At 34.7% G+C, this 15,692-nt stretch overlaps 1 protein-coding gene across 4 annotated transcripts; it reads left to right on the forward strand.

Moving 5' to 3' along the window:
• The first annotated feature begins 1,401 nt into the window (after window positions 1–1,401).
• LOC108978172 (cardio acceleratory peptide 2b) lies at window positions 1,402–12,315 on the forward strand. Of its 4 annotated transcripts, none has more exons than XM_018948316.1 (5): window positions 1,402–1,411; window positions 1,720–1,860; window positions 6,484–6,507; window positions 10,772–10,936; window positions 11,088–12,315. In XM_018948316.1, the coding sequence occupies exons 2-5, from the start codon at window positions 1,782–1,784 to the stop codon at window positions 11,336–11,338; spliced, it is 519 nt and encodes a 172-aa protein (XP_018803861.1). In that variant the 5' UTR covers window positions 1,402–1,411; window positions 1,720–1,781; the 3' UTR covers window positions 11,339–12,315. The 4 variants fall into 4 exon arrangements, with proteins under 4 accessions (XP_018803861.1, XP_018803862.1, XP_018803863.1 ...); XM_018948317.1 differs by having other exon boundaries at window positions 11,091–12,294; XM_018948318.1 differs by lacking the exon at window positions 6,484–6,507 and having other exon boundaries at window positions 11,088–12,294.
• The last annotated feature ends 3,377 nt before the right edge of the window (window positions 12,316–15,692 follow it).

A 15,692-nucleotide genomic window follows, 5' to 3' on the forward strand; every position in this document is an offset into this window, starting at 1 on the left:
TTCTTCCGTTTTTGAACTGTATATGGAAATGCCTGAAGGAAACGACTCTATAGAGTTTGGTTGACATAGCTATAGTAGTTTCCGAGATATGTACAAAAAATTTAGTAGGAGGCGATACCTGTCTCTTATACACATCTAGATGTGTATAAGAGCATTCCCTAATCCTTTATGCCAAATTTCACTTTAATATCTTTATTTATGGCTTAGTTATAACACTTTATAGGTTTTCGGTTTTCGCCATTTTGTGGGCGTGGCAGTGGGCCGATTTTGCCCATCTTCGAACTTAACCTTCTTATGAGGTCAAGAAATTCGTGTACCAAGTTTCATCATGATATCTCAATTTTTACTCAAGTTACAGCTTGCACGAATGGACGGACAGACATACAACCGGATTTAAACTCTACTCGTCACCCTGATCACTTTGGTATATATATCTGACTCTTTTAGTTTTAGGACTTACAAACAACCATTACATAATGAAAACTATAAAAAGGAAGTTTTTTACAAGAAATTACTTGTAGTTTCAGGATTTATTCTACTCTATTTCGATATTACATGTATTTGTCATTGTAGTAAAACATGCTTGCTGACAACGCTTAAGTAGTCTTCACATGATTTCTAACACTACCAGCTAAGTTACTGCGCAACATTTTTAATATCAAACAAAGCCATATTCGCCAGCTCAGCAACATGTTGCTAGAAATTCCTGAACCACCTGTTACAGATGTTGCTACACATTTAGTTGTAGCAAACAGCTGATTGCGGCAAAGACAAAACTTGAGGCATGAGGCAGCTTAACGCACACTTACACTAATCTAGATACAGTTATACAGCTTAATACTGATGTTGCTTCAATTGCACGTCCAAATATGCAGCTTCATTCATGCCGGTTTAAAAAACGGAGTTAACACACACACGTACACGTGTGGCACAAAGCATTTAGTGACGCCCACAACAATAACTGTGCAGTAACAATCGGAATTTTCAACAGTAACGGTACGTAGTACCGAGAATCCATTGGATATCTTTGGAAAATGTATTAGTGCTGTTGCTCACTTACATATACGCATTCATATATTTATATATGTGTGTATGTAAATAAGGAGTATTGCACGCAAATGCGCCTAAAAGTTGGCATCTCCTGTCATCGTTGCTATGTGTTGGTATTGATGCCTGTATCGTTTTGTTGCCGTCATCCCTAGCGCTCATGTATGTAGCTGTTGTCACTGTTGCCACACACACACACATATGCAACTTGGCATAAGTATTTGCGACTATGTTGCTACATCATGACGCGTTGTTGCTTCGCTTGGATATTAGCCTGACGGCGATGGCTTTTGTCTTTTCCGTATAAAAGGACATGCGTTTTAACAGTTATCAAGCATAATTTCGGTGAGCGTGGTAAGGCAAAGTACGCCAAAGACAGGCAAGCAACAAGCGGAAAGTGTGAATTTGTGACAATTTGTGACTCGTTTCAGTCACACGGCCACCACTCGTCTCGCCTGCATATCTTCTCCAGCGGCGAGCAACGCAGAACAGTGCCTTGCCGAGACTTCCAAACACGTTGCCGTCACAAAGTCGCAGCGCTCGCTTGTTTGTTGCACAGTTTATTTGTTTGTCTGCAAATCAACAACGGTTATTTTTAAATATTTTCATCTTTTTGCTTTTGTTTTTTTTTTTTATTTTTTTCACAAAAAACTGCAACATTCGGATTTCAAGGTTGTTTCCTTGATTATTTTCATCGCTGTTGGGTTTTGTCACGCCACAAAGGATTTATCAAAATGAAGTCTTTCTACTGTTTGGATGTTATCATTTGTTCGACAGTTGTTGTTGTGGCCTTAGCTGGATTTTCCGACGCTGGTAAGTGTATAAGAAGAAGCAATTGGACTCTCAAATGTGACAATGATAAGAACTTTACGCGGATAACGATGCAAAAGTTTTGCGATTTTGAAAATTTGAAAGGGTTTAAATGTGAGAAAATAGTTTCAATGTATTTCGAAAAAACAAAATAAAAGAAAACGCAAACTTTCGTGAGCTGTGCAATAATATACTTAGCGGTATTATAATAAAAAAAAATAGTTTGCGATTGGTGAATCGGTTGAGATATTTCTAACAATTTTTGCAATTAAAATGCATATTCGTATGTCATCAAAAAACCCCAAAAAAAAAACCAAAAAAAAAAAAACAAAACACAAAATATTATTCGACTCTACGCAAAATTGATAAAAGTGACTTGATTTGAAACCATTTAAGAAAAAGTATATAAACATAAAGAATAAAAAACTTCTAATTAATTCAATCCGAAATTAAATTTTATATAGCTCAAAACCTATACTTGTATTAGTTATCTAAGGAATAGTGTTCAGCTTTTTATTTTTCTCAGCATTAACATATTTAAAAACACTTATTTAGTTTTGAAAATATCATTTTCATACAAAATAAATTTCTTAAACCCTTTTATAAACTCATAAAATTTTTGGAATACCAACCAATCTTTACTTATATTTAAGTTTTACTTTTATTTTTAAATTTGAAGCTCATAGTCTATAACCAAAAGCTTTTAAGAGCAAGATTTTTGTAGCTTAGCCTTTTCTTCACTCTGCCTAAATGTAGGCAACGTTTAATCTTTTCATATAACAATCTCTAATCAACTGAAGCAATATTTTCAAGCTTACTTTTTTAAAAGTGGAAAAACATTCTTTCTTAGCTTAATGTTTAACTTTACAAGCTATAATTGAAAGTTTAATTTTGCAAAACGTTGCCCGCCCTAAATGTATGCATCGTTTTCTTTAGTAGGAATGCATTATATTAACAGCCGTAACTTTTTTATTAAATAATTCAGCTAATTTTAAAATTCTATCTCGAAAAGAAAGAGAAAAATAACTTAAATTGTCTCCTAATTGACCCTGATTTCCACAAAACTTAAAAAAAAATCAATTATAATAGGTAATAATCTACATAAATTGCTTGACTATAAAAATATAATTCCATACCATATAAAGCTTGATTACATTAAATATTTGATTACAAGAATGAACGGATTTCAACATTATTAACTTAAAAAAGAAAAATTTAAAACGAAAACAGAACAGAAAAATTAAACACACTGCAAAAATTTTAATCAAATAAAAATTGTTGAGCCAGGTGCAGGCTCTAAGGTGATGATTGAATTAAAGAGAGTTCTATAAAAAGCAATTCAATTAAAAAGAATTCAATAAAAAAAACGCTTCAGAGTCAGCTGATCCAAATCTACCATTTTTAAGAAATATTTTAGATAATTTTTGCTTCCACAACACTTTTCGTAAACAGCGCATTGAATTCTAATTACCATGAATATTTTTCTGGCAAATCGCTCTATGCTTCTAAGACCAAATTATCTTTAAAATATTTTATTTTTTATAATCCTGGAAATATCCTCTCTAATGTGAACTACCTATTATATAAGAAATAATATTTTTTATATTTTTCTTGGATTGCTTAAAGAATTGTCAAATCAATTTACATCGACAAAAGATACTTTCTAATTCAAATTAATAAATAGAAGTAATAATAGAAGTAATTATGAATATATACTATTATAGTTTGAAAGGTTTATGTCCAAAAATGTGAGAGATTCATATTCCATTAAACTTTTTTCTAAATTTAAACTTCGCTAAATTTCATTTATTTGAGTTGTGTAGAAAAGTAAAAAAAAAAAAATAATGGGAATCGATGCGTATTTGAATCTTTTACGAAACATCTGCGCCTCACAGTTCTGCCAGCAGAAGTTACAGTAATTTAGGTTACTTATTATAAATCTTATAAAATCATTAGTTTCGGTTTGCATAGTATTCTCTTTAAATGGATGTTTTGGATGGATACATATATTTCAATATTTCCACTAGTATTTATATTCACGATAAATACCGCTGATCGTAACTGAAGCCCTATGGAGAGTATAGTTAAAGTTTTTTGGAACACGATGTACTATTACTTATGAACAGAAAATAGTAAGAATTTGGTTATAATTATTAAATTCTTAATTCATTCTTCAAAATCTATGTCGTCAGCATTAAAGTAATGCTGTCCAGTCTTGCCCAGAATACATTTGTGCTAACATTTTTTTCAATCCGCGAAGCAGTTATTTTTCGAATTAGCCTTCAAAACGCGTATAATGTTTTCAATTGACTAACACTCAAATAACAGCACGGCAGAGTTAACAATTCAATAATCCAAGAAAATTGTAAACATAACCCTGATTTTTGAACTGCTTTGATGTGGTTTTTTCAGCTTTGCCACGATATACGGCCGCTTGATCGTCTGCTTCCGAGTAGTAGGCATAGATTTAAAACTCATCGACAGTAATATTATGTTTCATAACATCCTCGTGGTCAGAAAATATTGTTATACAGACGTTAACATGTCGCTGTTTTCCGTAAAAATTTAGTGATTTTGAAATTAATCGATATTCCAAAGATATCAGTAAAATCGCTGACTGTTAGTCGTCGCTTCTCAAGCACCAATTCCTTTATTTTCCGCACAAAATTTAAGTTTAAATGTGTTTGATTTTTTGCCCACAGTAGTATTTTTTATAAAACTGCGTTGCAAATAATACATTAAAATACAACTGAAAATAGTTTTTACTGAATCCAAGAAACCTTAATTGACAAACAAAAATGTTAGCTTCCTAATCCAAAACTCGAATTGAAAGATTAGAAATAAATTAATAAACTAAAACAAAAAAAAAAAATCGGAATAAAAATAAAAATTTGAACCCAAAACAGCGGATGGAAAAATAAAAAATAAATGCTAATCTCACGCCTTACAATTATAATTAAACCAAAAAAAATTTAATTCGATTACACCTTCACAAAAAAAATGTTCATTACAAGAACTTTGATCGATCAGTTTTTATAGCTGCTATATACAACAGAAACCCGAACTGAACAATTTTTTAGAGACTGCATCACTGACTAAGCAATAATTTTAGCTAAATTTCTTAAAGATATATCATCAAACGAAAAAGCTTTCCAAATAATAACCTCATTCCGATCGTTCAGTTTATATAGAAGCGATAAGCAGTGTAGTTCAATAAAGGAGCAGCATAATGCAAAATTTCAAAACAAAAGCTGAGGGATTTTAACTAAATGAAAGATATTTGACAAATTTTTACTTCCGATTTTGTGATATAAATTTAATCGGAATCGGAATTTAGAATTGAAAATTGTATTTTTAGTCCAAAACCTTTTAGTAGAAAAATTCGCAATACTGCCCTCTAGGAATATTCGCTATCAACCAGTTGACACCGAAGGACAATATTTATTCTTGTTAACAAATCTAACCCTGTCAACACTAATGTCTTCAACACTGTGGTGTCTAAATTAAATAATAATTCTAACTTAATTTTAGAAACGCATACTATATAATTTAGCCACTGTAAGAATACCATTTCCATATTATCTTGATAACCTGTCTCTCACAGTATTATGCAAACCATTAACCCACACATTTTACAGAACGAAATGAAATAATAGTAAACAGTAAATAGTAAAAATTGCTCTTTACTAAAAGCAACTCACTAAATTGAATCACTTAAAATATCAAAGTCATAATTTACGCCAACGTAGCAGCGCCCATTGTGATTAATCGCAATTTTAATACAGAGCTTGCACAAAAGGAAGCGCCAAAAACGTGCTTAAAATTTACATTAGAAAATAAAGCTAAAAGTTTTACACTTTCTCACCAAAAACTCGCTCTTCAGCCTATAACAGCATTCGTTAAACAAATCGCCGACGACAATTGTCACTTGTGAAGCAACAATTCAAAAGTAGCCTAACAGAGATTTACCGCAATTTTACGTGAATATTGAAGCAATCAAACATTTTCGTAAGACATATTGAGATGTGCGTTTCAAAATGGTATTAGCAAACATCAATCGCACTGCAGGCTACTTAAGCCACAAACAACCATACACAGCAGAGCGCGCGCCGGCGGTGAACCAGTGCGTATGAACAACAACGGCGCACTTCCTTCTTGTGGCGTGTCAATATGGCGACGAGCTGTGAGGCAATTGCTGTTTGCACTCTGCATCTTCAACTTTGCTGGCTCAACTACAAATAGCCACATAAGTTGTGTCCATTTCACCTACATTTCTGTTGTTGTTGCTCTTCATATTGTGTACGTGTTGGTGATTTGTTTAAATTTAGTGCTAAATTGTTGGTCATTAAATTTGCATAGAATCCCCGTAGCAATCAGGTTAAGCTTGGTAAATTGCAGCAAATGTGTCAGCTGTGGGGTTTTTGACATCATTTCACACACACCCACTCACCCGCTCTCCCCATATACAACACTACACATACACGTACATATAAAACTATATCGTAGAAGCATATATTGATCAGCTGTTCGTTGCTATATTACTATTTTCACTTTGCTTAGACAAATTAATTATCTGTATTAGCACACTTATAAGCGTTTTTTGTTGTTATTGTCTATTGATTTTAGAATCCGAGCAACGGAGTTTATTTGGTAAGTTAAAATTAATGTTTACAAATAATTTAGAATTTCTTTCGAGCACAAAGGCACATTTGAAAATATAAGATTAATTACATGTAAATAAATATTATAGCGAAATAAATGAATTAGTGAAAGTATTCAAAGTTATCACAAGTTTCTGCTCTAGCCGTTAAGTAGTTTAAGAAAAATTGGCGAAAGCTCACTTGATATATATATTCATTTAGATTATAATTAGATTCAAAATTGCTCTGTCAAGCGTTCGATACCAGCGTATAATTAATATCGATTATAATCGGTACTACAATATCTACATTAAATCGAAATAACAAAATTAATAGTCATCAAAATTGATATGAGTGACTCCTAGTGCCTCCTAAAAGTCGCATCATATTCCTTAGCTAAAATGCGGAACAAATTTTGATGACACACTTTCACCTGTAGTTATTCCATTTTTGTTCCATGAGCACCGAAATATTTAATTTGCAACAACCACATTATAAACACTGAAATAATATTTTCAATATGAATTTTAAATTTTTTAATTTAGCTTTTTTAATTATATTTCTAAAAAGGAATAAGAAGGGAACTCATTAATTAATGGAAAGATCTACATACTCGAGCAATCCGTTTAGGGTATACCAGAAGGTGAAAGAATTGAAGGAAATTTAAAACTCAAGGATATATGTATGTACATTAAACCTATCAGACTTTTCAATCAAAAGTTGGTCAAATTCAACAGATACGGTTCAAGCCCCTAGGTAGCGAATACGACTCACGCATCTATATCTGACTTTTAATCGAAAATATCGTTCAATGTGTGAGTTGTATAATTGACAATGGTAGGTCTGCAGGTCAAAAATGTTTATAGTTGTGTCAATACCTTTGTCCCACGTACCTAACACAACGATTTTCGAACTAGGTGACTTTATACCGCATAACAGGTTGTTCAATAAGTTTTGTCGTTCATTGCTACTAGCACAAATTTTTTGTTGTTTCGTTGGTACCACACAATATAAGAATGCAGCTAATAATTATGCAGGTCATTACAATCTTTTATGCCTTATTTACAGATAGTTTGTGAGATCGGCTTAATGCTTTTTACAATTCGTTAAAAACTTTTCATTGAACTGTATCGAAATATTTCATCTATTGCCGACGTATATTCTCAAACCAAATATTTATGTCATAAAACTATTGGAGGTATAAACTCTTTTTTATAAGCATTATTATGGTAGTCTTACTGTTAATAATATAGTGCAACTCTTATATCGAGTCCATATAAACTTTTTGACTACTAGCAACTTTTCCATTGCTGAGTTGTTGATATTTAATTATCTTCTCAACTTCCCTATTTAACTAACTAATGCTGTTAATATACGAAGCTTAAGGATTAGTTGATTAGTGGCTAAAATTGATAAAATTGAGCAAAAACTTAACGTAGCCACCATTTAACAAACATATAACATCCGGGTGACTTTCCTCGATATGATTGGTGATGATACTTTAATAAACCTAACAGAATATTTTATTAGTATGTGACTATTAGTAGTATGTAGTATAAAAAATAGATGAAATCGGGTCAATACTAGCGCAAACTCCCATTTACTACATATGTACAATGATTTTTGTTTTTCTAACAAACCTTTTGTCGATTATGACGGTCTATCTGTAAATAGTTGAACCGCCATAACTCAAACTTCTACAAGTATAACTCGAAGTTCTCCATAACTCGAACTCTTGAATTGATAATAGAATTTCTACAAATTTGCTTCCATAACTGAAAGTCTCTCTAACTCGAAGTTTTTTTTTATGAATTAGGGTGATTATAGCGAGTTAGGTTAGTTCAACTGTATATAATATCCTGAATTCCCATTCTCTGGTTGCATATTAAGGTATTCTCCTGGCTTAGACTCTTGCAAGCTGCAACACCTTTCTTAATTATTTTTCGTGATTTTTTTTTTTTTTTTTTTTTTTTTTTTTTTTTTTTTTTTTTTTTTTTTTTTTTTTTTTTTTTTTTTTTTTTTTTGCAAAATTGCACTCTTATATACTCACACAATCTCATTAGTTTTATCTGAACTGAATGGAATCTCTATTCAAATATCGCGAAAAATTAAAATGATAAAAGAAAAATTAAAAATTAATAATATTAGATTAACAAACACATTACTAGAGTCTGCTAAACGGTGACTCTTCAATCATTTATGTGCAAGCACCATGATGTTCGTTGAATCAGTTGTCAAAGAAAAAAAATTAAAAAAGAAGAAGACTCATAGCCACATCATATACGTAAATTGATATACAAGGAGCGTTCGAAAGTAAAGAGAACTTTAAAAAGAAAACAGAACAAATGATTTTTTCAGCAAAACAAATTTATTTTATTCAAAATAGTCTCCTTCTGCTTCAATACAGCTTTTTGCGCGGTCCAAAAGCATATCGAACGAGTGGCCGGTATGGACGCCAGTATGCCGGTGCAAGCCTTTTGAGTGGCCTCTGCGTCTGCATAACGTTTTCCTTTCATGGGCAAATGCATTTTTCCGAAAAGGAAGAAGTCGCACGGTGCCATATCAGGTGAATACGGGGAGTGGTTAATGGTTAAAATGTGATATTTGGTCGAATAAGCGTCCTTCGAATGTTGAATTCTGAGTAATTTTTTGTCTTCAGCCAATTTGTGTGGAACAAACCGTGCACACACCTTTCATTAGCCCAAATGTTCGGTCAAATTGCGATAAATCGATGTTTTGGAGATGTTCAATTTCATTTCCATGAATTTCAATGATGATTTCGGCTGATTGATGAATTCACGCACAGGTTTGATGCAATCTCCGGGATTACGCATTTTGATTGGGCCACATGTTGATCATCATTTATGTCCTCACGATCACTTCGAAAACGATGAAACCACTCGTGCACTTTGCTACGAGATAGGAAACCATCGCCATAAACTTGTTTCATCAATTGAAACGTTGCGGTAAAAGTTTTACCAATTTTAAAATAAAATTTAATTTTGGCTCATTTTTGCACCGATAACACAAACTTACTGACACTTAAAACGCACTAAATTCACTTCCAATCTATGAAATGCCATGAAATTCTCACTCTCCTGTTTTCTTTGGAACTCCCCTTTCATGAACGAAAATATTAAGCTGAATAATTTTTTGTAGACATTTATCTTGTCTATATTTGACATTATTGTCAAAAGTACTTTCGAGTACGCAGGCCTTAGAAACTTTTTTCTTTCAAGAAAAGTATTATCGCATTGACTGCGTTAAGTTTAAACACTAAAAATTGTTCTTTAACTTAGAGATCCAGCTAGTAAAGTACAGAGTACGTGTTTTCAAAACTCTCTCTGATTATCATCTTATATATAAAGTGAGTGATTTTTATTTCAAATTACCAAAAACCGATTGTATTTCTGTAAAATTGCTGCACCACATACATAGTTTTTAATTGTACTGGTAGCCATGTCAGCGACAATGTGACAAAACAACACATGCAGTGAATGTATGTCTGTTAACCTAGCGTTCCTTGAGCTTAATCTATAAATCTTTGTAAACAGCAGAAAGTCGAAAAGACTTCAAAGCGATATGTTCTTCAAAAGGTAGTTCAGGGACTGATCCAACGATCGATTGCGTATAAAGATTATAAGAAATTATTCTAATACATTCTTGAGACAACTTCGAAATTTCGCAAAGTACTCTGATTCCACTTTCATTTACTGCAAAAATTGTAATACAAAAAAGTTTTTCATGCAACAACTTAATTTCAACCGGTCAGTTTAAATGCAGCTACGTCGATGAAAAGAAAAAGATGTTTGCAGAATTTACTGAGGAAAGAGAGGCTGTAGTCCCTAAAGTTCGCGAAAGCGAAGTATTGTCCTCAAAGTCAAGTTCTTCGTATTCTTCCTCATTTTAGTGAGTCACTTATAAACCACAACTCTTGCACATGGGAACCCTTCGGCGATTCACAAACGACTTTGGGTACGCTGATATTTATGGCACTGTTTTAAATATTCCCTTTACGCCGATTACTACAACAACACACACCGTTGACGACAAGAAGTTTGCCAAGTAAAAATCACAACTGTATTAGGAACACACACCCACATGCACAGAGCTATCATTTGGAAGTAATTTGTTTATTTATTTATCTTCCAATTTGCAAGCACGACAGCGAGAATCCTAATACACCCACTAATTTTGCAAATTATTTATCTAACATTTAAATACAACAGTAAAGCGAATAGTGGTAAACATATACGAAATGTTATACATTGCAGAGCTGGAGCAAAAAAATCGGCGCACGGCCGGTGGACCCTCCGGGCTGATAGCTTTCCCGCGCGTCGGACGCAGCGATCCGAATCTGGTGAATAATTTGCATGAAGCTGACATCTCAGCGCTCGGCGAAAGCCTCATGTACCCCGCCTCCTTAGAGGACTACGAAGGTGAGTTGACACAGCGCCCATGGTAATGCGCCTACCGTTTGTTCCTACACAGGAATGTGTGTTTGCCTATGTTAGTGTGTACGTGTGTGCTTTTATGCAAGACATTTAATTGATTTGTTGCTTTTGTTTTCTTTTTTCATTATATTAACAGTAGAATATCCAAAAAGCGAAATGAAGCGCGCCAGCCTGATACCTTTCCCACGCGTAGGTCGCACCGATGCGGAGTTGAGGAAGTGGGCGCACATTATGGCGCTGCAACAGGCACTGAATAAGGCCACCGGCCCCAGCGCTACTTCAGGCCTATGGTTCGGCCCACGCTTGGGTAAACGCAGTGTGGACGCGCAGCAACAACAGCAGCAAACACACAAGTCGCCTGCCAGCGGCCAAAAGGAGCTTTACTAAGCATAGTGCAGCAACAACAACAACACAGATATAACAATTGACATTGACGAACCACAAATGCAAACGATTAGGCCGACGATTTTTGAACCATTGAAACCATACCAAGTTACCCAAATGTTAAGTTAGCGCAATTGTCATAGCAGATAAAACTCAAATTTTATGCAAAAGCGAAAAAATATAAACGAAAAAGTTAAAAATAGCACAAAACATACAAATATACACTTACTAATATATACACATGTGTAGATAGTGTCTTTGAGGGAGTTTAGAGAGTTAGTAAAAACAGTATGCTAGATGCGCAAAACAAACAAAAAGACTATATTTAATAAAAAAATTTATAAAGAGATCGATTTTCGAGTTTGTTGTTTTTGTAAATTTTAGTTTTTAGCTTCGCATTTCTTGCACACTCAAAAGAAACAATAACAAAAACATAAAGCATAAAACATGCCCGTTGCACAGGTGTTGCTTTTGTTTTGTACATATTTTCTTCAAATGGGCTGGTGAGGGCTTTCATTGCAATGCAAGCACCAAAGGAAAAAAAGGAAAAAAAAACAACAGCAAAAAATATAAAAATCTAAAATGTTACAAATATATGTATATAAATGTACCACACACCCCTGCACCTACACCTTTGACTACTTGTCCCTTCCGCACACACCAACACACTTAAGCAACTCTGCATTGCAATGAAAGTCCTTTAAAACGAACAACTAATAACAACAACATCGACTAAAACAAAACGCCACACTTCTGCAATGGCCTCCCACACAAAAGTAGCAACAACAACACTTAGCGGTCACATTTCACACTTTCGTTGTTATGATTTAACTTATATACACTATATACATATATACATACATGCGATATATATAAATGCCTAATGAGAATTATACAAAACTCCTTAAATTAATGTTCTTGCAATAAATAAAATTAATAAAAATCAAATACTTTTACTATGTACATTTGAGAGCACGGAGCGTGGGCGAACCTAACTTTGGTTAGCGAAATATATTTTTAAATAATATATGTAAATTAAATCAGTTTTATTGTCGTTGTTATTTTTTGGCATTCTGAATTAAAGCAAACAAACATATATATGTATTTCATTGCAGTTAATAAGGAGATATACAAAATAGCGCAAAAGGTCAAGACAGTCAAAATGCTAACAACCTTGAGAAGTTGTCGATTTTCATACCCTAAATAGGGTATATTAAGTTTCTTCTTCTTTATTGGCGTTATAGCCGAGTTTACATCAGCGCGCCAGTCGTTCTCTCTTCTCACTGTTGGCCAGCCATTGCAGATTTCATGTATGAGAGAAGGACTGGTCTCGAACGGAGTGGAGATTCACTTCTTCCTCTCCCCAGGTGAGTACTGCGTCGAGTACTTTCGGAACTGTCTTGTTTTCATCTATTCGAATGATAAGATCTAGCCAGCGAAGCTACTGTCTCAAAATTCGCTGAACTATGTCAATGACGTCGTATATATCGTATGGTTCATCGTTCCATCGACTGCGGTTCGCAGTCCTGTTCGCAGACCTGTTCGCAAGAGTTGATGTTGTTGTTGGTGATGATGCTAGTTTCAAGATAGATGATATTATCTACGACTTCGAAGTTATGACTGTCAACAGTGACATGGGAGAATAGTCGCGCGTGCGACGACTTTTTGTTTGCTAACAGGAGATATTTCGTCTTGCCCTCGTTCACTGCCAGACCCATTTGCTTTGCTGCCTTGTCCAGTCTGGAGAAAGCAGAACTAACGGCGCGGGTGTTGCGGCCAATGATATCACTATCAAGAGCATACGGCAGCAGCTGTACCTGCCTGCTTAAGTTCTGCAACTCGAATTATTTTCTCCAACAGCAGATGGAAACCTCGTTGATGGAAAACTCGTTTGGTATTGAACGGCCCGTTGTAACGTTGCGAAGTATGTAGTGTGTTTTCTCCCCATTGCGAAACGGCACTCCTCATCTCATCAGCTGTTCTTTTGCCTTTTCCTTTTTTAAGCAGCAGTGAAGTTAACATTTCTTCTGGTTCTGCTAACTAAGCAGCCCAAAACCACTGCTTTTCTGGAGAATGATGAGAAAAATGCCTTCCGCATTATCATTGTGTATCACTTGCAGAGCACTAAAAACTCTCCTCTATGGCACCGTCGCCCATTTCGCGTCGTGTTCCAAATACCTGTTCTTAAGAGTTAGATGTCATTGCCTGCATCCAAATGCCGTGTGTTTTAACCGAGTATTTACGTTACTCCCATTTTTTTTTTTCATATTAAAAGATGATAGATATGATGTGAACATTTAAGGGCCGACCAAACCGTGCAGTCTGCTTCGCTCTTTTTGCCAGCGAAGGCATTTGCAAAACGCGTGTTAGGCATCGGCATTGTGGCATTGTGAATACATCACGCGTCTTCGTCTCTGCTATTTTATGTAGAAACTTGCTAAAATAACCACGCACTGATAGCATCTGTGTATTATAGTAATCTAGCGTCTACCATGACGTATCTGCTAACAACAAGTTTTTCTGTTATTGTTGTTGTTGTAGCGGCAGAAAACATCCATTAAGTAATTTGGAGAAATTTTGCCGAGTTGACCCGATTGTCGTGGGAACGGTTCCGTGTTTCTTCTTTTGTAATGGTTACATTTGTTCCTTGTACCGCTTGTTACCAATATAACTTCGCCCGAATTTGTACGGTATGCCGATACTACCCTATCAGCTACTGCGACAATAAAGCTTCCGGCTCTCCTGTTGCGCTTTTACGATAATGGACACCTTTTTTTTTCGCAGCTTACATGCACGTAATTGACAACGTTTTGTGTTCTTAGCATCTTCGTTCTCATGTCTATTATAATCGGAATATGCCTCTTTGTTATCAATACTAGTTCATTTTTTCAGCGGCATGCTTAAGACCTTGCGCATCAGTCACATTTGTGCCCTAAACATCAGTCTTTCAATAGGTCTGAACTAAGGATTGATCCCTGCGCAGTTCTTGACGTGACTTTTCAGTGTGGTGGCCTGTTTTCTTCTGTTTTTCAGGTAGCTTCGCTCCATTAAGCTCAGATATGTATTTGTTTTAAAGTGTTGTTCTAATACTTCTATCATATTTTTCCATTGAGTGAGCATACGAACTCTGCACCCTCTGTGCGTTTCTTCCACACTCCTTATGACATTTTGAATTGCATTCAATGTTAATTTACCAGGTGTGAATCCGTACTTATTGGGTGATTTTCTAGCGTTTATTCAGTACTTGCTTCAATCTCGCGCTGTCTATTATAGCCTGACATGTTCTATAGACACTAGCAATGAAATTTTCCTCATATTCTACAGGAAGCGTCCTTCAAGTTTAAATTCAATGAAATCTTTTGTTGCTATTTAATGTTTTCCTGTTTCGAAGTTGCAACTTTTTTCAACGTTTGTTTTTTGAAGTAGGGAGTCTTCGAAATCTTAGAGGGTAGTATTGAGAAATATCTCTAATCCCTTTTTAAACACATTTTCTCTCTTAAACTGCTAAGTAATGATTTCCGCCTCATTTTTGAGCTTTTAAATATTAAGCCTATATCTATATATTTATCTACATAAAAATAGATTCCACAACTCTATATGATTAGTTCCAGAACCCATTTACTAGTCTGAAATTTGAAGCACCTTGCCTAATGTGCCTAACTTCGGTATAAATAGAATCGAATCTCTTCGTGATAAGGCAATTATAGGTGCTAAGCCATAGGGGAATCGTAGGCAATTATAAAGCTGATAAGCCAGCAGAGAAAAGCACCGTTGAACTGCTATAAGTAGAATGGGAGCGGGACGGTGCTTTTCTATCCTATTGTGATCCACTACTAGATAGCTGGCCTTGGCGGGAGCTTAGCCGGAGCTAGGCCACCATCAGAACATGAGCTGCCTCAAGATCCTTTTGACCCAGTTCAACAAGACTATGCCCTCCCTAATTGTAGAGGTTTCAGCAGAGCATTGCCCTATCATCTCAATACTTCCTTCATGACTATCCCGCGTGTGGAAGATCAAGGCTTTAACATGACGGGCATGAAAATTAAACGACTGTGCAAATTTGTATTGGCCACTAAGCGTTTTGCTTATTTATAAATTCGAACACAGGAGTTCTTTTATATGACTTCAGAAAGGTCTACTTATATATAGTACTCAAGGAATAGATTTCTTAGTAATTTTCTCAAAAGATTTTTAATGCTACGCTACTTTTGGAAATGTTCAATGGAGAATCCATATAAAGAATAGCAGTAAATAGTACTAATTTTGCAAAACTTCAAAAAACCTACTTTAAGATATGAACAATATTAAGACCCATTATAAATATGCGTATTTGAATGCTTTTATTTTCAAATTAAAT

The sequence above is a fragment of the Bactrocera latifrons genome, unplaced genomic scaffold (assembly GCF_001853355.1).
Source record: "Bactrocera latifrons isolate USDA-ARS-PBARC rearing strain unplaced genomic scaffold, ASM185335v1 scaffold_119, whole genome shotgun sequence".
Classification (NCBI taxonomy): domain Eukaryota; kingdom Metazoa; phylum Arthropoda; class Insecta; order Diptera; family Tephritidae; genus Bactrocera; species Bactrocera latifrons.